Source organism: Pelodiscus sinensis, chromosome 18 (genome assembly GCF_049634645.1).
Source record: "Pelodiscus sinensis isolate JC-2024 chromosome 18, ASM4963464v1, whole genome shotgun sequence".
Lineage (NCBI taxonomy): Eukaryota > Metazoa > Chordata > Testudines > Trionychidae > Pelodiscus > Pelodiscus sinensis.
The window spans coordinates 23199500-23223905 of record NC_134728.1 but is presented as its reverse complement, the minus strand read 5'-3'; the positions used below and the strand labels follow the sequence as shown (position 1 = coordinate 23223905).

At 48.9% G+C, this 24406-nt stretch overlaps 1 protein-coding gene across 2 annotated transcripts; it reads right to left on the bottom strand.

Moving 5' to 3' along the window:
• Positions 1-4629: 4629 nt before the first annotated feature.
• On the bottom strand, positions 4630-22929 carry PKIG (cAMP-dependent protein kinase inhibitor gamma). 2 transcript variants are annotated; one of them, XM_025189247.2, is made up of 4 exons: positions 22694-22929; positions 21956-22140; positions 9109-9303; positions 4630-4832 (listed from the first exon to the last, which is right to left on the bottom strand). In XM_025189247.2, the coding sequence occupies exons 2-4, from the start codon at positions 22105-22107 to the stop codon at positions 4805-4807; spliced, it is 375 nt and encodes a 124-aa protein (XP_025045032.2). In that variant the 5' UTR covers positions 22108-22140; positions 22694-22929; the 3' UTR covers positions 4630-4804. The 2 variants fall into 2 exon arrangements, with proteins under 2 accessions (XP_025045032.2, XP_025045030.2); XM_025189245.2 differs by having other exon boundaries at positions 9122-9303; positions 22694-22774.
• Positions 22930-24406: the final 1477 nt, after the last annotated feature.

The following is a 24406-nucleotide window of genomic DNA, read 5'->3' as shown; positions in this document are numbered from 1 at the left end:
GGGGATAATAGATTCTGTGTGTGTGTGTTATGACATGGTTAGAACAGAAGACTATAAAAAAGTAGTGGAGGGGAGATCTATAATCCTCAGACTGAGGAGATCTCTGCCCCCAGATTAACAGAGAGAGGCTGGTTTAGAACCAACAGAAGCAATCGGGCAGTGGAACACCTGGGGCTAATTGACCAGGCCTGCAGGGTCGGGCCAACCTAGGCCAATTAGGACATGTAGGGGTAATTAAGAAAAAAAGTTCAGACTGGCTATAAAAGAAGCTTGCCTGCAGTGGTAGGATGTGTACAGCTGGGAGGAAGGAGGAGGGCACTGCTGGGCATGGGAGGAAAGATGATCACAACTAAGAGGACGAACCAGAGAGAAGGAAGATGCTGGGAAACGTGTGGGGAAGTAGCCCAGGGGTCTTGGAGCTGTATTCTAACAGGTGTCAGGATTCATACATGCAGCTTCTATTACAGGGCCCTGGGCTGGAACCCAGAGTAGAGGGTGGACCTGGGTTCCGCCCAACACCCACCTCCCCATTTCCTCTTAGGGAAAAGGACTGTGGAGTTTCATCTCTGTTAATCATACACGAGCCAATAATGACAAGAGCTCAGCCTACAGCAAAATAAAGCCCTGGGTGTGGGGGGGCTGCTGTGAGCCTCTGAGGTAAGCAAATCCTCCAGGAAGCGCAGGATCCACCAAGTTTTCATAGGAGCTTTGTCACAATATATAATAACGTTGCCAAAATATTAAGAAAGATATTGTTGTTCTATGGGTAACTTGAAATTTCCTCTCACCTCCATACCCCTAGCACCTATGCAGGCAATTGCAGCCAGTGGTAGACTCCATGCAGTTGTACTGAGTGCCCCCAAATGGTCTCTGGTTTCTTGAAGGAAGTCCCAAAACTGGTGGCATGAGATGGAAGTAGAGGTCAGGATGGACCTATTTTCCCATTTAGCAGATGGGTATAAATTGAAACTAGTATAACTGAAATAGCAGGAGTTGCACCACTATGGAATGGATGCCTCTTGGATCAGAATCAGGCCCTGGCAGATGTCATTCAGTAACTTTGGGGTCTGATTTTTTTTTCGTCATTGTTCAAGAGAGACTCCTGATTTGTATCAAGTTGGTGAAGTTACACTAGTGTGGGAAAAGTCTCCTATTTTAAGTGCAAACACGTTTCTTGTTCAGACATTGTAGGCTCACAACTTCTTCAGAGCTGTTGATACAAGCTGTTCCAGTTTCACACATCATTTCCCCCATTATGCTCAAAGAAGGGGGCATGTCATTGCCAAAGTGGCTAATGTTATTACTGGGCCCTGGGCTGTGGTTTTTCTGGCGTGTAAAAAACAATGCTTTATTTCGTGGGTTTTTTCCTTCTGAGCTGTGCAGAATTAATCAGAGCTATGAAGCAAAGATGAACTTGAAACTACTCCCTCTGGCCATTTAAATCCTACTGTCAGCTCAATTTTGGAGGCCCGCTTTTGCAAGGGTCTCCTTCCAGTGTCCGTGATCAGTTTCAGAGGTACCGAACACTTGCACTTCCCATTGAAGACCGTGGGAGTGCTGAGGGCCCAAAATTCCTGAAAGCCAGGATGTTACTGAATAGTATGATGCGCTTCTTTTTTCAATGCAATTGGTGATGGCAGCTGACATGAATCTTTTACTCACTGGGGAAACCTGATACCTTCTGTCTTTCCTTTCCCAGTGTAATTTACAACAGCTGATTTTGGTTAAAAATAAAACATGAATGCACACACTGGGAGCTGAGACACCAAAGATTTGCCCATCTCTTGCTGTTCTTGAGTTTATACATGTTTATTATTATATCCCTCTGCTCTGCCTGGCTGCTCCCTTCTTGTGAGCATGTGGGAGAGTGGGTAAGATGTGAATTCTACTCAGCTGGAGAGTTAGACACCAGGAGACTTCAGGATGTAAAGCCCAACTTTATTTTTACTGGAGGCACAGATAATGTGGCCAGTTTGCTGTTGATTTCATGGGAAGAAGAGCTTGTGTTCGTGCCATGTCGAAGCAGTGTTGGCAGCATGATCCAGCAGAAGTTGACTGACCTGAGTTTGTGGTTGTGAGATTGTCTCTCCCCTCTTCCCCCCACCCCCTCCCAAAAAAGGCCAAATCTATACCATCTTATCTGCCAAATCCTTGTTTTCTAAGCATTCCAGGGCCATAAATGTCTCTATCCTGGTACCACAGTCCTCTCATTTCTTAGGCTCCATGAAGATTTCCTGCTCTAGTACTGCATTCTGATCTCATTTATGGCCTTGTGGTTTGATAAAATTGAAATCATGAAGTTTTCCTCTTGCCAAGGAGGAGAGTTTGGTGTTGGGTCACTGTGTAGGAATGTTTTCCTTCCTTTTTGCTTTGCCCTAGTCCAGTGGTCATTAACCAGTAGATCGGGATCTACTGGAAGATCTTGGAGCCCCGGCAGGTGATCCTGACTGGTTTTGCCAAGAGGCTATCAAGCACAGCACTTCAGCTGGCCCTCTCCCTCTGCTGTGCATCTCCTGCACTTTGCCTTGGAGCTGCCTCTACTCCCTCCTCCCCCAGGAGCCTCCTGCTTGCTGTGCAGAGCAGGGAAGGGAGAGGAGGGGGCACAGATGTTAAGGGGCCCCCTCTCCCACCCTGTATTCTATCTCCACCAATGGAAGGAGGCACAACAGGGCTAGGGGTTGGGGGAAGTTTACTGGCTGCTTTAGAGAGTGGTGCAGGGCCAGGGTACGGGTGAGCTTTCCTTAGTCCCACTGCATCACCTCCCAGGAGCCATCAGAGGTAAGCAGTGTCCAGCTGGAGCCAGCTCCTGCCCCAGCCATGTACCTCCTCCAACACTCCAAGCCCCTGCTCTAGTCCTAAGCCCCCTGGATCCAGACTCCCTTACTGAGCCTGTTCCCTGAACCCCCTGCTGCACACCAACTCCCTGCCCCAGGCTTAGCTCAGAGCCCCTCTCACTCAAAATCTGGTCTTGGGCTAAGGGAGTTAATGCCCCAAACTTCTGCTCCTGCCTAGTGAAAAGGAGGGGGGGAAGGAGGGAGGACGGAGTGAACAGAGGCAGGGTCTTGGAGAAGAGGCACAAAAGAGGCAGGGCAAGGATATTTGGGTTTGAGGTAGATCCTGGATTGCATTTAAGTTCAAGAAGTGATCTTGGGCTCATAAAGGTTGGAGACCCCTGCCCCAGTCACGTGCTTTAGTGCTAGAGCTCAGAGAGTGGGAAAATTGTTGTGGTTTAGTGTGGCCCCATGATTACAACTCCTGTTTTGTGGGAAGGAAGGGCTGGGATGGCACAGTGATGCAGCGCACTCCTGGAGATGGCATAGGGCCCATTCATTAGTCTTTGGGAGACGTGAAAGGAAAACACAGCATCGGATTCCAGCTGGTCTCTTGGCCTCTTACGGAGCTTTAATTGGATCCTGCTTTCTTTCATGGTGCATGTGGAATTCTGGTCATGCACTTGCTGGGGGTGGCAACTCAATGCTACTGACTGGAAAGGAGGCCTTGCCTCACCTGCAGTATTTCCTCTACTCATTGGTCTCTTAGCCAAGTTCTGAGCTAGCCCAGTTGTGCTTGATGTAAGGCTGGACCCTGAAGAAGCTGTGTTCCAAAATACAAATTAAAACCCTAGCAACAACTAACCACAGCCAGGGGAGCTGCGCTCTAACAAGTCTGAAGACATCAGTGTCAAACTCATGGATTAATTTCCATTTACTGAGCCTGGCTCTCAGTCCACGCTCAGCTGGAAGTTGCTCCAGCAGTTGGGAGCATATGAAGCTGGACAGCACTGATGTAATTTGAAATGGCTCTTTGCCTGCTGTTCCCTGGGTAGATGATGTGATCTTGTAATTCCACGTTTCACAGGCCGGTGGGAGGGGGGGGGAGCAAAGTGCACCGAAGCCCTCACTCAAGTTTATTAGCCGAGAGTTGTGTGTTATTTATTACAGCAAGCTTATAGGTTATCAAACGTTTTTTACCAAAGAACATGTCTCCAAAGAGAGGGGCTGTGAAACTTTTCCAGAAATAAATACCTCCAAGCTGGACAGAATTTAAGAGATGAGTTTGAATTTAGTCTACTGTAAAAAATAAACAATTAAGCCCATTCTGCCCTTAAAACCCTGTGGCCCCAAATAGTGCCCCTGTGTGGTGTGGCTGTGCCTGCAGGTGGAGTTTGTGTACACCTGTGAGCTTTGGTCTGCTTCTGATACCCAACAAGCAGGAACATAGGTTAATAGTGTTCAGTATTAATGCAGCAGGAACTGCTGTCACCCCTCCCCTACTAAGCTCCATGACTCCAGGTGTATGTGTAGGAAGCACTAAGTATCCATTCACCTCTAAGCTAGCTACAGAAGGAAGGGAAGCAACAAAACCTCTCACCTACGGGAACAGGAAATAAATACATTCGTCTAAATTTACAGAGTAAAAAAAATGTACATTACACATCAAAGGCTGAAGTGTAATAGGCTCTTTGCAAATGATATTTTCCAGTAGAGGAAAATTGCTTCAAAGGCACCTTGAAAGTGGCTTATGTGACTACCCACCAGTGCAGTGTTCTAAGCAGATTTGAATGGATGTACAGGTACCCACTGCTGAGCTTTCTATAGGTATCTGAACAGAATGGTCACAACAAAGGCATTTAAAGAGAGAATTCATTGTTCTGGTTTGGCTCTCGGTTGTCGGGAGATTGGCTGGAACATTCCCATGTTGTGTCTACAGTTCTTTCCTCCCCCCACCTTTCTCCTCTCACTTCTGTGGCTTTCATGATGGGGGAGTGCTCTCTTGCCCCTCGGGTCTTGCTTCAGGTTCCTTCTCAGAAGCAGCGGCAGCAGGTTGGTTTCCTGTAAAGGAAATGGAAGAAAGAGGAATTAAACTTGCAACTGAAGCTTTGTCTATTCTGGCATGAAGTGACAGAGCTTTTGTATTCAAAGGTGCGTAAACATGCCTGCCCCCAATGACAAAAGTGTAAACAGTGCTTTGTTTGCACTTTCCTGCCAGCAAAGCAAATGCCACTGGTAGGGGGCAGGAGCGGCCTGAGGCCGGCTGCAGCAGCTGGCGCCCCAGGCAGAGCACACGATTGGCGCCCCCGCCTGCAGGGCCGTCAATGGCCTGACATCATCATTGGGCGATGGCACCCTAGGTGGAGGCCGAGTCCACCTATAGACACGGGCCGCCCCTGGTAGGGGATTGAAGTTTTTTGTCCATAAAAGCTCCACTAAACAGTATTTACATTGCCTGACTTTTAGGCTAAATCTGTACCACCACGTTTTGTTGACAAAACAAAAATCATCCGAGGGTGTTCACCCTTGTTCGTTCTGTCAACAGACCCTATCTACATTGGAGGCACCATCATTGACAATGTGAACAATGCACTGTGATTGCGTATCCCACAGTGCAGTGTTGTGGGAAGGCAGAACTGATCCCTGTGCGTCTTGGGATTCTCTCCAAGTTCTCCCACAGTCCCCTCAGCTGCTGGGAGCAGTATTATGAGTAGCTTTGTGAGCTCTCCATGCTGAGGAATGTCAAAACAGCACAGCAGCCTTTCCCACCTCCCCCTGCAACACCAGTCTGCCTGCTGCTGTGTTCCTAGTGCAGGGCAGAACAGAAGCAGTCCAATGATTTGCTCTTTGTTTGATCCCCAAACTGAGCAGCTCACTCAGCTGTCAGACACTTCCTGGAGTTTTGAAATGGGAGGGGCACATGCCTGAAGGGTAGCAGAGATCAAAACACTAAGGCTACATCTACACTGGCATGATTTTCCGGAAATGCTTTTAACGGAAAACATTTTTTAACGGAAATATTAAAAGCATTTTCGGAAAAGCGTCCTGCCAATCTAGACACGCTTTTCCGCAAAAGCACTTTTTGCGGAAAAGCGTCCGGGGCCAATCTAGACGCTCTTTTCCGCAAAAAAGCCCCGATTGCCATTTTTGCAATCAGGGCTTTTTTGCAGAAAACAAATCTCTACTGTCTACACTGGCCCTTTTGTGCAAAAGTTTTTCGGAAAAAGACTTTTGCCCGAACAGGAGCAGCACAGTATTTCCGCAAAAGCACTGACAATCTTACATGAGATCGTCAGTGCTTTTGCGGAAATTCAAGTGGCCAGTGTAGACAGCTGGCAAGTTTTTCTGCAAAAGCAGATGATTTTGCGGAAAAACTTGCCAGTCTAGACACAGCCTAAGAGAGTGATCAGGTCAGTATACTGGCAGAAGCCATTGCTGTTGACCAGACAAATAGTGTCTACACTTTTTTTTTTGTCAACAATAAAAGGAGGGGGAACGAAAAATCTTTCTCAAAGAGTAGAAGGTTTTTGTTGCTGAAACTGGGCATTTTCCCTAAAAAAATTTGCATTGTAGTGTTGCATTGCCAAAAAGCAATTTTTGGTGATAAAACTTGGTAGTGTAGATGTAGTCCTAGTGATTTGGCTGTGCTGACACAGCCATGTTGCTAAAAGCTGTGTAGGTAGCCATACCCCAAGGCTATGTCTACACTACAGGGTTTTTGCACAAAAACCCGTGGCACGTCCACACCTCAAGTGCATTTCTGTGCAAGAAAATTTACAGTAAAACGGGAGAACAGAGGGTTTTTTGCAATGTCGGTATACCTCTTTCTACAAGGAATAACTCCTTTTTGCACAAGATCTCTTGCGTAAATAGGTGTGTGTGGACACTCAACAGGGGTTTCTTGAGCAAAAAGAGCCTATCAGAAAAAGCACAGGTGCTCTGATTGTGATTCACAGAATGGCCATCAGACCTTCCTTGTGCAAGAATGTCCTTGCAGTATGGACGCTCCCTTGTGCAAAAGCACATTGCTTTTGCGATGCACTTTTGAGGTGTGGACACGCTTTTGTGCAATAAGTTTTTGCGGAAGATCTCTTCCACAAAAAGCTTCTTGTGCAAAACCTGTGCAGTGTAGACAAAGCCTAAGAGAGCAAAAGGTTATTCACTCCACCTGTAACCATACTGCTTTTCGGGCATGTCTGCACTACAAAACAAAAGCCGGGAAGCAAGATCCAAACTCTGCATTAATTGACATGGTTGAGCAGGGCTCACCCTACTGTGTTAAAAATAGCAGTGTAGATGTTCCCCTTCAGGCACAGAGACCCGGTTTAGTGACACAAGTTCATGCCCGAGCATCTCCTGGAGAAGTAGATGGAGTTTGCAAGCAAGTGGGTGGTTGTTTTCAAGGAAAGGCTTGGACTAGCAATTTTGAACTACTCCAGGGCTGTCTCTTGCTGTAAAATGTAGAAGGGGTGTCAGGCTGTAGAATGTGATTCCCACTTCCCTTGTCTCCTGCAGGAATTGAGAACTTCACTAGCGGGAATGAGAGGGATTTTTCTACCATGGGGTTCAGTTTAGTATTTTGTTTCCAGAAGCCATTTTGGGGAAAAAGGGGAGGTAAACTCCAATATGTTAGCTTCTCTCATGATCCAGAAGAATGTGGTGTGTATCTGGCCTCTCCCCAGAAGACTCAGGCCCTTGTCCTTTCTTTCATATGAAAAATAGCCTTGATAAGATTTTCTCATTAAAAGAGAAGCCAATGGTTAGGTTGACGCTTCTACTCCTTCCCTCACACTTCCACCCCTCTCTCCCTCCCCCCACCACCACCAGGAAACTACACCTGCTGTGCTTGTTTAGCTGGCTGGGTTTTACGTATACACACTATTCGGTCATGTAGCCAAACTCAAAGTGATGATCACTAATGACTAAATCTTGATCGTTCTGAAGTCAGAGGAGAAATCATCATTGATCTCACTGAGGCCAGATAGTGGGCCTAAAAGCAGCAGGCTGCCTGTATGTTGCTGAATGCAAACTCTAATGTGCACCACACTACAAAGGGCTAATCTAGAAAGAGGGAGGCTGGGTGCAGACGTGGATTGTAGAGGTTCTAGATGATGTACTGGTGTGCTAAGATGGAGCAGTGCTACAGCAATGACCACTTTCTAAGTGGGGGATATTGCACTTACAGGGTAACACAAGGAAGCAATGGGAGTTCTTTTGGATGTTTTCTGAACCTTGGGGGAGCTGGCTGTAAATAGATTTGCTATATGGCTGCTGCATAGAATCCCATTACAAGTCAAACCTCTCTAGTCTGGCACCCTTGGGACATGACTGGTGCCAAGCCAGAGAACTTGCCAAACCACAGAAGGTCAAGATCATCTAGCAGCATTACCAACAATGCCACTGCATACTGGGCTTGTAGAAGACAGTTAGTGGTAACCTAGAGCTAAATAATAGCACAGAACACCAAGCGCCAGGACTGATGGCTGTAAACAAACTTTGTGGGACCACGGAAACTTGGCCACACCCACGACAAGTGGTTATCCCGCTAACTAAAATCATGCCGGCCCACGGATGTTGCTGAACCAGAGAGTGCCAGACTGGAGAGGTTCAACGTGTTTAAAGGGTTTTTATCGTTACAAATCAAAGTTCAGAAGATAAAAATGGAAGGAATGTTAAAGATAAAGTTAATTGTCACCATTTGTGCTGTTTACACAACAGGAAGCTTTCACTTTGCTTTAGATGGGTTTCACTTAGCGTGCTTTGCCTTAGTGCACCTGTCTAGTCAGCATGTATTAAAGCGACAGCCTGTGACGACAGCAGCAGAATGACTACAATATTTGGACTTCAGGGGGAAAATTATGTAAAAAAATCATTCTAATTAAAAACCCTAGAAACAGAACTGCTGTTTAGGTTTGCAGAGAGCCCATTAGACTAAGGTCTTTGGCACAGTCGGGGGTCAGATTGCCCTGCTGGTGCCCTTTGTTGTTACATGCCCCGCTGCAGACACCTCAGCACTTTAACTGGTTTACACACAGAGCTCTGTGTTTTACCCATTATGAACTAGAACCTGAATCCCATCCCCCTCACTGTAAGGAACTCAGTGCCAGGCAGCCAAGTTCAGACAAAGGTACAGGCCTGTTAAACAAGAAGGCAATGACACTAATGAACAATGGCTCATTCCTCTTCAATGTGCTTGGGTTTCTCAAGCGTGAGCTCTTTGGGTCACACCTGGCTCCCAGACAATACAGAGATGAATTTCTGTGGAGTTGTGTATCTTGGCCTTTCAGGCTAGGCCTAGGGAGTCATGTTTTGTGGGTGTCTATGGCAGTCTTCTCACCTTGCACACTCACCTGCTCCTTCAATGGAAAGCTCGCCTATGTCACCTGCCAGCTTCCGCATGCTAATGGCGGTCGCGTCTCCTTGGATGTCATGGATGGCGTTCCTCCGCCCAGTGCGGTCGCAAGAAATAAAGTCAGCGTACGCGGGCTCAATCTCCATTACTTCACTTGCATTTCCAAATGGGCAGGAATCCCTGTGGAGAAGAAACAGTCCTGAGGTGAGGGGTCCTCAGAGACACCTTGATACATCCTCTTCCGAGTTCCATTCAAGTGAATGATCACATGGAATTTAACTGCAGCATGGAAAAAAACCCAGTTCTGGTTAATTTTCCTTTGGAACCTCTAAGGTACCCACTAGACTCACAGGGGAGCCACCTTTGGAGTGTGACAGAGCCTCTCTTGTAACACTGACCTGTGTCTGGTGAGTGGGGCCGGACAATAAAGATCAGTGTCTTTTCAGCACCCCTGTGTGTCAGGCCATTATTACGCCCTCTGGAAGCAAAGAAGATGAGGCACTTGGCTGTTCCTTTTTAGCCTTCTCCTTTAGGAGTTAACTGCACGAGAATGGGCTGCGGCCTTTTCTGCAGAAAAAGTTTTATCTGCTCTTACCAGTTGTGTTCTCATGAGGGTGGTGGAGACCGGGGTGGATGGCCAGGAGGTCATGCATAGAGATGGCCTTGGGGTGAAATTCACAACTGTGCTGCTACTCTGCCATCTTCCACACCAACCTATTTAGAAGTTGAATTGGTCTGGAGTCCCCACTTCTGCCATTTATCTGCTTCACCCATGGCCCATCTGCCAGCTCCATTTATATGCCAAAAATGGTGCATCTGAACTGCCTGTGTATACCACACAGTAGAAGACCTCCAACTCAGCTGTGTTTGCTCTGACAGGTATGGAACAGATAGCAACAAAGAGAAAGCCCTGCTGGTATTTGGTCTAATGTCAAAATAAGGCATGTGAGGACTGCAGGTTTCATCTTGAGTCTGCAAAGGGAATGGAAACTGATTTGTTTTAATGACTTGAGCTCCAGTTTTACCTAAATTATGTCCCTAACTTTCCTGTGTTCCTAAAAGTGCCATGGGATATTTGATCCTGGGCCAGATTCAGCTCTTGCACTCAGTGGAGTTCTGCCTGGGTAGGCCAGGGCTGAATTTGAACCTCCAATGGTCTGGATTTTTACTTTCTATCCCCTCTGAAAGACCCTAGGAGCAGTGCTAGGTCATCGAGTCCCTACTGATCTCAGCTGGGGCATGCTTGGCAGTTTCATATTGATACGTACATAATGTAGTGTTCATTTAAACTACTTGGAGATAAGGACTATATGGGGTGAAACTCAAACTTTCCATGAGCTTTCTGGGCCATTTGACTCTGGAGCTTATTTTTTATGTGCTCAGCTGCTGAGAACAGTTTAGAATGGCCAGATGCTCTCAGCCAGTGTGGTTTGTATTAAGTTGCTCTGTTTCATTTGAGTTGACTGTAATTGCCTGCATTTGTTCAGCACACCCTGTTCAGAGACTTTGTCATGGCTCTGAGACCATGGAAAAGCCTCAGTTTTTAAGCACAGAGCTCGCAGTGAAATTCACTTGGAATTCTACCTTTGCTCAGGAAATCTGGCACTTTTGATTCCGTTTCCTGTCCATGGGCTATTTATCTGGTTTATCAGCTTGCCGGAAAGAGACTGTTACTTCTCTCTCTGATTCTGAGCCACGGAAAGCAGTGACTTTAACCTAGCTAACCGCAAATGCTGTGAGCAGGATCCTGATTGCCAGTGCCGAGGCTAAAATTCAAGTCCTCAGCATCCACCTGCTTCTGTGACTTGTGGGTAAATATCCCTAAGGCGAAGTTCTGTGTGAGGCTGAGACTGAGTCAGTGCCTTTAAGAACTATGGTCAGCCCTGAACTTTCAAGCTGTCAAAGATGGACCTGTACCGGGAAATGACATGCAGAAAAATGAACTGCTCCTAGCGCAACTGCTCATTGTGACTAACTTTCTTCCTGGCGGTAGCCATAGACTGAAATGTATCCATTCATGGCTTGTCTTTTTTATTATGCTTTCTGGCTCAGAAGGCAGCCTGGGCCTGCCAGGTCTCGAACTGAGCTGAACTCTGTCTTGCTAGGCAGCGTATCGAGTTCTAAAGCAAACAGGCCGCTCCGGAAGCTTTGGCAGCAGGAGTGGACTTCTGCCCCTGTCGTTCTTCAGCTCTTAGCAGCCGCAGAGAGGAATTACATGGAGTTTTCTGTGCGTGTGAGCCAAAAAGCAACTGCAATGTTTGTGTCTGATGAGGTCAAGGGGACACGGTCAGGGCTAAAAAACCGATATGCCCCCCCAAACACTTTACCTTCAACATTACAAATATATTCTTTGCCCCAAGCCATGTGCCCTGCCAGGAAAAAAAAACCCCAATCAACCATCAAGCACCCCATTACTTGTAATAAACAAAGCAGGGCCTGCAGCCACACTGGACAGACCTGCTCTAAAGGAGCTGTGGAGGGCCAAATTCCCCATAAAGTAAATGATACCCTACCCCTCGGATCATGTACTCTAGGGCTGCGATTAGCTCTGCCAAGCACATGCCAAAGGGCCATGGCAGTGACTTTCTCAGGCTGTAGAAATGCAAGGCCTCTATCTTCAGTATGATACGGCCCCTTTGTGCTGTTCCACTGACAAACAGGCCTTAAGCTCAGCAGCCCTGGCCCAATGAGAAGAGGTATGGAGAGCTTGGCAGGAGAGTCTCTGTGCTCTGGCTATTTCCAGCGACTGGAACGGCCAAAGGTGACCCTGTGTAAGTCAGGAGAACTCAATGGCTGCTCTAAATGACTGCAGGGATTGAACAAAGAATTGCAGAGCTACTGAGGATGCATAAATGCCAACTTTTCCTTTCTCTTTGGGTCCTGCCCGGAACACAGGCCAGCTGCACCGGAGAGTCGGGCCCCTAGAAAAATCAAAGTCATGATCATGCAACCTCAGAAGGCTAAGGTGGTGGTTGGTGGGGAGGGTTGGGAAGAGAGGTGGAGAAGAAGCTGAGGAAAGAGGTTAGATACCCCCTTCATCCTGAGTTTTAGCTGCTTGGCTCAGCCCCAACAGCCTCAGAGGAAATATTTACAAAACCAGTACGTGCCAGCCGCTGCTGTGACGCCGAGTGTTAATGTTGCAAATGCTGGGGCTGGCACAGTGGCTGGATGCTGGATTTGAAGAAGGGCCTTTGCACACATCACAGTGGAATTTGCTTCTCAAAATCCTAGACTCTGCAAATATTCAAAAGGAAATGCAAAACTCCCACTGGCATGCATGGAGTCAGGAGTGCAGGACAGATCCCTGGAGGAAAGAGAATCAGAGACAAGGGAAGGGAATGAGACCTGTCCCTGTGTATTTCACAGAAACTGTTGCTAATAAGTCTCCCTTCACTGATCAGCTCTGCCAGGCAGAGGGACTGGCTGGACAGGGGGACTGTCATATATTGCCACAGCGCTTTCTATTGGCGATTGTTCTGTGGGTTTCTATGGAGAGAGGGTGAGCGGTACGTTTATGGCAGCTTTTATGCTGAAGACTGAAATTCTTTTCCCTGTGCTCAAGTGCCAGTGCTAACAATGGAGGGGATGCTAGTGTAGATTGGAGGTGTGTGTTTTTACATTCCTGTCATCCAGCCCTGCCCACAGCAGGTCTAGACAATGTGCTGGGGAAAATACCAGCAACTGGTCTGCACCACTGGCGCTGCACTGATGGGGGGGATTGTGTAGATGAAGCCAAAGGGCAGCTCCCCCCACCTACAAGGACAGAAGAAAATAGGATGCTCTGTAACTTCACCTCACTTTTCTTAACCTGCCCCCCTCCTCCTTCCCCCAGCCAATGTTGCCTCTGGATTGATTTTGGGTCCAGTTGCAACTAGGGATGTAAAATCCTGTTTAATTAGTTAACCAGTTAAATATATTGTTTAACGGTTTAACCCATTGTTTCTCAATTGGTGCTCGGCGGAACGCCGTGGTTTCGTGAAGCGAAAGTAAGGGTTCCATGGCACTCCCCCGCCCCCCACAGAGTCTACTTTGTGGTGTTTTTGGTTTTGCTTGACCAATTCCGAAGGGGCTTTGTTTTTTTCTTGACAAATTTTACCCTGGCAGTCCTAGGGGTTCCTCGAAATTCTTTTAAGATGAAAAGGGTTCCGTGGCCAAATTAAATTGGGAAACACTGGGTTAACCAATTAAAGAAGGGGTGGGTGGGGAGACGGCTCCGGCCTGCCACTGGGCCCGAGTGGCCCCGTTGCTGAAGGCAGGGACTGCTCCTGTCTGTGGGGCTCCCCTCCAATCCTGGAGCAGACCCCTGCTTGCAGTGGGCGGGAGCTGCTCCATCCCCCACCAGTTAACCGGAACTGGGAAACATCGCCCATTAAGGGTGATGCTTACCAGTTAACCTTTCCCATCCCTACTTGCAACCACTGTGTAGTTTCTCCCTCCTGCCTGGTTTCCACAACGCCAACAGCATTGCTTTCCCTGCAGTTGGTTTTCAGGAGAAGAAGTTCTCCTCTGGCTGGAATAAGTTCTGGCCTTTTCCCTAACGCGCTGCCATGGGGCTATCCCACAGCTATCCCTCTGCTGGCCTCATCTACCAAGTGCATCTCTTTCTAGCCTCAGCCAGGTGAAAGACATTTCCTCAGAAATGACTTCTTTGTTTCGGTCTTCACCGAGAAGTCTGGAGGTGTGCCTAACGTAGTGAATACAAGCAGAGAGAGGGTAAGTTTAGAAGATAGGATACACAAAGAACAAGTTAAAAATCACTTAGGAAAGTTAGATGTCAGCAAGTCACCAGGTCCTGATGAAATGCATCCCAGGACACTCAAGGAGCTGATAGAGGAGGTATCTGAGCCTTTAGCTATGATCTTTGAAAAATCATGGCAGACAGGGGAGATTCCAGAAGACTGGAAAAGGGCAAATATTGTGCCCATCTATAAAAAGGGGAATAAGAACAACCCAGGAAACTACAGACCGGTCAGTTTAACGTCTGTCCCAGGGAAGATAATGGAGCAGGTAATTAAGGAAATCATATGCAAACACTTGGAAGGTAATAAAGTGATAGGGAATAGCCAGCATGGGTTTGTGAAGAACAAGTCATGCCAAACTAATCTGATAGCTTTCTTTGATAGGATAACGAGCCTTGTGGATAAGGGAGAAGCGGTGGATGTCATATACCTAGACTTTAGTAAGGCATTTGATACGGTCTCGCATGATATTCTTATTGATAAACTAGGCAAATATAACTTAGATAGGGCCACGATAAGGTGGGTGCATAATTGGCTGGATAACCGTAGTCAGAGAGTTGTTGTTAACGGTTCTAAATCCTGCTGGAAAGGGATAACAAGTGGAGTTCCTCAAGGGTCTGTTTTGGGACCCGTACTGTTCAATATCTTCATCAATGATGTAGATATTGGGATAGAGAGTACGCTTATTAAGTTTGCAGATGATACCAAACTGGGTGGGGTTGCAACTTCTTTGGAGGATAGGGACATAATTCAAAATGACCTTAGCAAGTTAGAGAAATGGTCAGAAGTAAACAGGATGAGGTTTAATAAAGAGAAATGCAAAGTGCTCCACTTAGGAAGGAACAATCAGTTCCATACATACAAGATGGGAAGTGACTGTCTAGGAAGGAGCATGGCGGAAAGGGATCTAGGGGTCATAGTGGACCACAAGTTGAATATGAGTCAACAGTGTGATGCTGTTGCAAAAAAAGCAAATATGATTCTAGGTTGTATCAACAGGTGTGTTGTAAGCAAAACTCATGAAGTCATTCTGCCGCTCTACTCTGCACTAGTTAGGCCTCAGCTGGAGTACTGTGTCCAGTTCTGGGCACGACATTTCAAGAAAGATGTGGAGAAATTGGAAAGGGTACAGAGAAGAGCGACAAGAATGATTAAAGGTTTAGAGAACATGACCTATGAAGCCAGGCTTCATGAACTGGGCTTGTTTAGTTTGGAAAAAAGAAGATTAAGGGGGGGACATGATAGCGGTTTTCAAATATCTAAAAGGGTGTCACAAGGAGGAAGGAGAAAATTTGTTCCTCTTGGTTTCTGAGGACAGGACAAGGAGTAATGGGCTTAAAGTGCAGCAGGGGAGGTTTAGATTGGACATTAGGAAAAAATTCCTAACTGTCAGGGTGGTCAAATATTGGAATAAATTGCCAAGGGAGGTGGTGGAATCTCCCTCTCTGGAGATATTTAAGAACAGGTTAGATAAACATCTGTCAGGGATGGTGTAGACAGAGCTTGGTCCTGCCTTGAGGGCAGGGGGCTGGACTCGATGACCTCTCGAGGTCCCTTCCAGTCCTATTATTCTATGATTCTATGATTCTAGAAGCCAGGAACTTGCTCACTAGTGTACAGCAAACCCTGCAAAGCAGCGTCGCATGGAATCGTTGGCCGAGCTCCCAGCGCGATGGTAACAGGGCTGGGGGGGGGGGGAGCAGAGAGAAACCACGTGGTTAAAGAGCTATTAAGAAAACTGATTGTCGATTCCTGTCAGGATTGCTCACTTCCTCACCATTCAGAGTTTCCCTGGCTCTCGGAGTTCCCAGGACTCTGGCACTGTGCTCCAGGCAGGGAGCGGAAGCGTAACAGGCTGCGTTCCTTCTCCCCCCACTGCTGCCGCTTTTCTTGTCCTTTCTCCTTCCACCTCTTCTCAGCCGCCAGCAGTCAGAGGTGCTGGGAAAGCACAATCAGCTATTGCCCTTGCCCCCACCTCCCAGCAGCGTAGTGGGCTGACACAGTGAAGGCCCTGGGTCCGAAAGCATTAGGCCAGTAGTACTTGGGGAGCATAGGATGGCTTCTGTTGCGATGGGGAAGCAGCAGCAGTTCGAGCAGTGATTGCAGCCCAGGCAAGGCTTCTTCAAGAGCTGTTCTGACCCCTCTGCGGCAGCTTCACTTCTTTCCTTGGCGGGCAAATTTCTTTCCTCCATATTTGTAGAGGAAACCAAAACTGAAGGGGGGAGGGGAAGCAAACACACAGCCATCCTGGGCTAAGCTACAACGTGTTGGGAGGGAAAGGGTTATGAGAGCAATGGGGGAGGATGTAGGCAGGCAAATACAGGGAATGTCCAAAATCTAGGGGCAGGATGCAAACAGGCCAGACACAGAACGGAGGGGAGAACTGAACACAGCTCCCCCCCCCCCCCCCCCATGCATTACAACATTTGCTTGTGTGTGTCTGTTCTTTCTCACTGCAACTTCTCCATGTGCACAAGCCTGATGCAGTAGTTCCTGCCTGGAAAGAGAGGCAGGGTCAGCGGTCTTCCCAGAAGGATCTTGATCTCAGCACATTGCCCCCCGTGTGAGATAAAAGACAAATTTGCACTTTACAGGGAACCTCGCTCAGTTGCACTGAGGGCTGTGTGGCACATTGTGAATGGCTGGAGAGCAGATGAGGGGGAAAAGCCAAGCTAATTGGAACGTGAGTGGGTTGATGCATCTGGCAGAATAGTTCTGATTATTTGTGGCAAAGCTCCATAATGTACATATCCTGCCAGTTTGGAAGAGTAATGGTCAGCGTGTGGAGACTGCTCTCGGAGCACTGAGGGAAAGGGGAACACACTGCAAATTATGGGCAGTGTTGGTGTGGATTGATGAGGCTCTATTGAACTAGAATCCTTAGCCATGCCTTGATTTGACCAGCAGGTGGCTCACTTGGCTCGTTTTCTCTTGCTTGAAGGTTTGCTCCTGGGTATCTGATGGGGACTGGCCTGTTGGGAAAAGCTTCTAGCAGATCTGTTTAGGCTGTAGGGTTCCTCTGGAGACTTTGCATGATTTCTAGCCCTCCAGAAAGCCTCAGGTGGAACCCCTCTTCCCATTGGGAATCTGTAGCTGCACAGAGATGCAGGGGGAGCCAAGAGACGTCACCCCCATTTTGTTAGAATCATAGAGCTAGAAAAGACCTCAGGAGGTCATCAAGTTCAGCCCCCTGCCCAAAGCAGGACCAACCCTAAGGGGCTGATTTTCAAAAGGCAGCATAATAAAAGTGCATGTTATATCTCTGGGCAAGTGCAGGGTCACTGGTGTACTGGTGTATTTCAGTGACTGCAAATGTCTCATAACTTGTCCGTCACAAGAAGCGACTGATGTCCCTTCCCTGCTTAGCAGAGATTGGACCCAACACCACTGTAGTCACACAGAGCTACCCACCGAATGCTGGGACCTAGTCTTACATCATAACCTGACCGTTTGCCATTTGTTTTTAATATTCATTTCCGCTCTGGAGGAAGGAGGGGATTTTTAAACAAGGCAGACTCTTGCCAAGAACTCTGTGAGGAAGTGTGCAACCAGGGTAAGAGCTGATTAATCCATCTCACAACCTAGAAATCCCTGGGCCTTTGAGAGGGTGATTTCTCTGACTGCCCCAGGAATCGCTGCCTACATCTCTTTCCCCATTTTCCACTTACAGTAACACAAGCAGCTGATGCGCTGGTGGGCCACATGAAAGAGGACTGCACAGAAGACTTTCTAATGGAAACAGAGCATTTGGGTCATTTAAGACCAAAAGCCTGGATGATGATTCTCAGGCTAAGTATTCAACACCTCTCACAAACATCCCCACCTTCCCAGGACAGAAGAGTCCTTCAGTTCAACTTCAGGGTATGTGGGGAGAGGACAGAAGCCAGCTGGGGGCATGGACACAGGTGAGAGAGAGCCACTCCTGAAGAGCTGAGACTTTATTTGCTGCCTGTGAATCTGGCTTGGTTGCTGACAGCAGAAACTTTTGCAATGGCAGAGGGCGGGTGGGAGAAACCTCCACTGTTTCCATTCATCTGCTCTATGGAGATCATCTTGGTTTGACAAATGCACCCTCCAGCATGCTCTTATTCTTCCTTGATCATGAAACAGCCAAGCTGGAGTAAAAATTCATTGCCTTTCCCGATACGGCCTCTGCGTTCTGAGCAGTTTCATTGCTCTGTCTCAGCCAGCATCACTCCTAAATTCAACCAAGTGAGTTATAAGATCAAGAACACATATTCCTGCGCATCCAGAAATATAATCTATGCTATCATGTGCCGAAAGTGTCCGTCTGCTATGTACATTGGACAAACATCTCAGACACTTCGCCAAAGGATTAATGCCCACAAAACAGATATCAGACAAGATCACAAAGAGAAAACAGTTTCTTGCCACTTTAACCAGAAAGGACACTCTCTCAATGACTTAACCACCTGCATTCTGCTACAAAGACCTTTTACATCTGCACTTGAAAGGGAATCCTCTGAACTGTCATTCATGTTAAAATTCAACACTTGCCAACAAGGACTTAACAAGAATTTGAATTATCTCACCCATTACCAAGACAGTTTCCCCAATTATCACCTGTAATACCATTAACTCACAAACATCCCACTCTCCCTACCTTTTATATCATCAATTCACAGACACTTACCTTCCTTCCTCCCCCTCCCCCCCCCCCCCGCATCCCCCTTCTGTTCTGCAATGTGATTTGTCCTTTTCATATTTGTTCATTTTTTTTTAATTGTATCCTTTGGTATATATGGTTGTGACTACTTTCTTCCACTATTTGATCTGAGGAAGTGGGTCTGGCCCACGAAAGCTCATCATCTAATAAACCATCTTGTTAGTCTTTAAAGTGCTACATTGTCCTGCATTTTGCTTCAACTACCCCAGACTAACACGGCTACATTTCTATCACTATCCTAAATTCAACAGCAGCCTAAGAATCTGCAGCTCCTTAGCCCAGACTCACCTGCTCTTTTGGGCACCCAACTTCTCTGGCTTAAAGACACTAGCCCTCCTCTATCTCCATGGACTCCAGGCACTTGCATCAAGGCTGAATTTAACCCTCTGTACGCTGAAGTCCACTGTCAAACTGTTTATGTAAAGGATTAAATGTTCTTGCCCGGAGGGGAGGGGGTCTGTGCCTCTTTTGGTACACAGACCTAGCTGAAACAGGGCAATTTCTTCTAGGTTGATCCATGCTGGCCCTCTCTGAGTCAGAGGTAGCAACTCAGCAGATACTTCCCTTTCCTCTGCTTACCTTCTTCTGGGATTGCAGGTGAATGACACACCCTCCCCGGACAGTAACTACGAGCGCTTTCCCAACCAGGACAATCCCATGGGGGACAGGAGGCTTGCTGGGAAGAATAGATAGTAGAACAAATATTGACTGTCATTAAGCTGGAATGTTCTGGAGGTACTCTTGGATGGCAGGAGAAGGCTAAATTCAGCACAAAGGCTGGAAGCCTGCACAGTAAATATAAGCAATAGATCCCAGCAAGAGAGATACTCAGCCACAGACCTGTCCTACCAGGCAACTGATCTTCTCTGCCCCAGCCTGAGGCTGCTTTCTGCCCAAGAGCACCCAAGGATGCTATGTCTAAGTCCTCACTGAGGCTGCATCTAGACTGGTATGATTTTGCGGAAATACTTTTAACGGAAAAGTTTTTCCGTTAAAAGTTTTTCCGCAAAAGAGCATCTAGATTGGCACGGATGCTTTTGCGCAAAAGCATCCGTCCTAGTATAGATGCACTTTTGCGCAAGAAAGCTCCAACGGTCATTTTAGCCATAGGGCTTTCTTGCGCAAGAAATCCTGCCGAGCGTCCACACTGCCCCCTTGCGCAAGAGCTCCTGTGTAAGAGGGCTTACACCTGTTAAAAAAGAGCATAGCTCTTGCACAAGAAGCCCTTTCTTACCACGCTGTACTGTAAATTTCCTTGCGCAAGCGCTGGCGGGCAGTGTGGACGCTCTGCGGCTTCTTGCGCAAGAACGGCCGTACTTGCGCAAGAAGCCGCGAGTGTAGACATAGCCTAGGTGTGTGGGTTACACTGACTCTCTGCAAAGGGGAACTCTCATCCTTGGGAAGTGTGGAGCAGGCCCTGGAGAATAAAGTGTCTGCTCCTGTCAGGTGCCAGGACGAGCTCTTCAGGACATCCGCCAATGATGTAGCTAACCCTTCCAGGATCAGCTCCCTCCCCAGAGACTGGGAAAAGCCGCTTTTGAAAGGCTGGGTTGGCACTACCCTCCCTTGAGTCCTGAGGAGAACTGGCTAAGCAGGAATTCTTTGGGAGCAATTACCATTCAAACAGCGCTGCAGCACTTAGCCTTCGCCCCGTGACAGGATGTTTGGCTAGGAGAGGAATCCAGCCCGACAGTTCTGTCATTTGGATGGAGCCTTGGCGGTTGCTGAAGCCTCATAACAGTTGCCCTTCATTCAGGATCAATGTAAGAAGCAGCTAAACTCCTTTTTTGAGAAAGGCAGTTAAAACTATGGGGCAGGGGTGGGGAACATAAGGCCCGGAGGCCAGATGCAGCCCCTGGCTTGCCTGGATCCAGCCTCTGAAGCTCAGGGCTCTTCCCCCCCAGCATTGGGGAGCCTGTGGTGTACTCCAGCCTTCCCCCTGCTGCTGCCCTCCCATGGAGTTGGAGCACCCCAAATCTACTAGCCTGAGCCCAGCTACGCTCTGGTGTGCTAGCGGAATGTGGGGAGTGTCTTTCAGTTGGGGGCCATGCCAGTGAAGGTTTGGGTTTCTTTGGTTTTGTTTTGCTTCTCACTTGTGCACAGCCCAAGACTGATTTTTCTGTAGGTCAGCAGCCCCCAACCCAAAAAAGGTTCCCCACCCCTGCTATGGCAGTTGCCATCAAACAGGCCATATGCAAAGCTGGGCAGAAACTGAGCTGTGTGGGCAGAGAGGTTTCCCTGTCTATTGTTTGATGGAGGTCAGCATCTCTCTCAACACAATCAAGCAGAGAAGGTAGCAGGAAACTCAAGCAGACAGGAGGAGAAGCAGTGGTATCATGGCCCTGAAACAGAGCCAAGAGGGAGAGCTTTTGGGGCAGAGGACTGGCTGGAAAGGGACTTGGAACGGTGACTCTCCTGTTTGATTCCTGCTGTATTCAGGGAAATAGGCCCTTGAAGCAATCCTGCTTATTTACAAAGAATGTGCATAAAGAAATATGTGGCTTTGTCCCTGATGTCTTCTCCTAATGGAGAAAGCTTGCAAGCACCTGAGGGCTGTCTAACCACTCAGGCCAAAGGGATAACACTACAGAGAGTTGTACAGATCCCCCCAGCAAGATCTGGCTTGTACCAGTATACGCCTTAAAGTAAAACACAAGTGTCCGCTTTCAGCAAGCCCTTCGCCCCTCCCACAAAGACTGTGCTTTCAGCTCCTTTGCCTTGTCAGCCAAAACTCCCCCTTTGGATTTGGACATGATCTTCACAGCTCCAGCCCTGACTGCCTCCCTGCTTTCATTTGCAGAAGCAGTGTGGTCCAGTGGGTGGAGCACAGACCGAGGTGCCAGGAACTCCCAGTGTGAGTGTGGTTTGTTGTGATCTCAGGCAAGTCACTTCCCTCGTGCCTGTGGTTCCCCCTCTGTAAATGGGGATGTTGTGTAGCAGGGGCATGGGAGGCTAATCTAGTTCATGTTGGTCCAGTGCTCTGACTATCTACATTATTATTGTTCCATTCCTGGACCCTGTCGTTCTCCTCCCAGTTCTCTCAGCCGCCTGCTCCCTTTGCCAAATCCCTCTGTCTGCTTTGCCCCTGGCTCCATGCTGCCCACTGGTACCTCACCAGACTCCCATATTCATGAGCCAGTCTTCACCTCCCTCTTCACACCTCCCTGCTTTCACAACACCTCTGCTCCCATTCTCATGGTCATAGCCTCTGACCGTGGGCTAGGGCCAGGGGCTTTGTTTTTGTGAGAGTTGAACCAGAAGTTCTTTACGACAGGGAGCAGCCATGTACTCATCACTGTTACGGACACGAGCAGAGCCCAAGGGTCCCTGCCTGAGGGCAGTAGATAAAGTGTTGCTCTCCCTTCACCGCCTGCTTTGTTCCCCGGGGTTAAGCTTGCTGCCTTACCTCTTGCCTTTCTGATTCTTCTGGTCCTCTCCTGCCTTGACATTGCAGCAAGGACACAGGCCCTGCCTACTGAAGGAGGCTCTGCCCAGCTCTACCTGGCACATCAGACATTTTTTGACAGGGCTCCCTTTTCTATTCTCAGGCTTAGACATTCCACCCCGATCAGGCGGCCGCTCCTGGGTTGACTGGAAGGAGGGAAGTTCAGAAGTTAACTGCAATGCTAGATCTCCCTACAGAGGTAGCGCAAAACCTACCTTCCCTTACAAAGGAAGATACTTTGACCTTGGCTGCTCTGTTCTTGTGTTTAGGCCAGGGATGGAGGGTTGATGAGGGGGAGCGGTAGCTTTAAACCACCGTCGTGGTCCCTGTATTCTGGGGCTATGTAGGACCCTGCCTGATCCAGGGTGTAAGTTAGAACAGCCCCTGGGCTGCTGTAGTTTGTACTCTGCTTCCCATGGGTCCTGGGCACCACAGGGCAAATGCACACCCTGGACACACTCTCGGGAGGTGAGAGGCTGAAACAGGGCGTATGTCAGCTCTGCAGCAGGCAGGGAGGCCCTCTGCACAGCCGGTGTTCCCCAGGGGACATTCCCACCTATATGTAGACTCCTCTCCCCTGCCAGAGTTGTGCGCCCTGAGAACCGGGCCCTTTCACACTCCCAGGGAGCCGGGAGTGGGAGCTGAAGCAAACGCAGTCGCATTGTCGGGAGCTACAGCCACCTGCCCCTTTGAAAATACCTGGCAGTTGGGAGCTAACACCTCCACCGGGCCTCTCCCACCCCGGAACTGCCACCGGCTCTGAAAGTTCCCCCTGGAACACTCGCCTGCCTGCTGGGGCAGATGGTTCAGCCCACCTAGCTGCACTGGCCCATGGAGACCATGCAGGGTCTGGGTTATCTGACCTCTCTTGAGAAGGGAAACTCCTGTCCCTTCCTCGTATGCACTTTTGTGGTCTGAGCTCAGTGTCCTTGGGACAGCAGGAAAACCAAGAGGAAAGGCCTTTCTGAATCCCCTGCATGCTGCCGTTGTCTGGGGGAGTGATGGCCAGGGGGCTCGGAGGGGGTGATGCACTGGATGGTGGCCAAGGGGCTTTAAGGGGATCGTGATGTGGTTTGGGAGTTGGAAGCCCAGTGCCTTGTGGCAGCGCCTCCTTGGTGCTTGGATGCTTTGGTGCTCAGGAGCACGGTACTAGTGACCAAGGGTGCACTGGCTGGGCGGGAGGCTTTGATATGTACTATCCCCATCAGCCATCCCGTCCGTAGGACAGCTAAGGGTGGCCAACCCAGGCCTGGCACTTTGGAGGCCCTGCAGTGGCCACCCTGACCGTCCTATGGATAGGACCTGCAGGATTACCTGGGGCTAGGGGTCTGGTACACCAGCAGCAGGAATCGCCTCGCCCCACTCCGCCCCCCGCATTCACTGCAGCAGCGGGAGCTGGCGTGACCCAGTGGCATGCTCCGCTGCTCCCTCCCAGCTGATTGTGCCCTGCTTCTCTGTGGCAGTGGAAAGCAGAGCGCCCCTGCTCCAGGACACGCTGTGTCCCGCCGCCACGAAGAAGCAGGCGCAGCAGGCCGGGAGGGTGGTGTGGCGGGGCAGAGCATAGCAGGCTGTTGGCTCACTCTGGCCCCAACTCCGCAGTGGGGAGGGGGACCCCTGCTGCACCAGCCCTCCCCCCCATAATTCCCCGGTCTGCGTTGCTCAGGGATGGAGGGGATGGGGGAGGGCTTAGGGAAGTGGCTGACTGAGGCCTGCAGTGGTGTGTTGCCCCAGTCCCTGTTCCGGGGCCTCTGGGGTGGAGGGAGGTTGCCCCAGGCCCTGCACTTCCTTCGGGACAACCCTGATCACCATGGCTGATTTTTGCACTATTTAGGCCCTGACTCAGCCACACACTGACACACGTGCGAAAGGGCTGTGTTGAATCGGAGGCTCAGGCGGCACCTGCAAACACCAAGGCCTCAACCTCCCAGCGGCTGAACTTCCTCCAGCCCACCAGGCTTAATGATGCTTTGCTCCCTGCCAAAACTTCTCCCCCTCGAGCAGCCACATGGAACGACCCTGCTTTGTGCATCTCTAGCTCCTTTCACCCAGGGAACCCAGAGCTTGCTCCCAGGTCCAGTTCACGAAGGCTCCCTTTGCACCACAGCATCAACTGGGCTGGGAGACAGGGGTGGGACAAGTTCCACCATGACGGTCCCCGGACCCAGTTACGGCACAGCTCCTTTTGGCAGTGGGAATGGGAAGTTGACTGTGATGAAAGGAGGAGAGACATTAGACAGGGCTGCTTTTAGGCATTATGGGCTGAGGATTTATTCCTATTACTAGCGCCCCTATGCCTGATAGCAGCCGAGGGGGGACAATTTTTTAGAGCTGTGATTTTATAATCTTCAGCCACATACTAATGAAAAAGCAAATTTTTAAACGAAGGTCCTGTGGGCTAACACAGCAAACAGA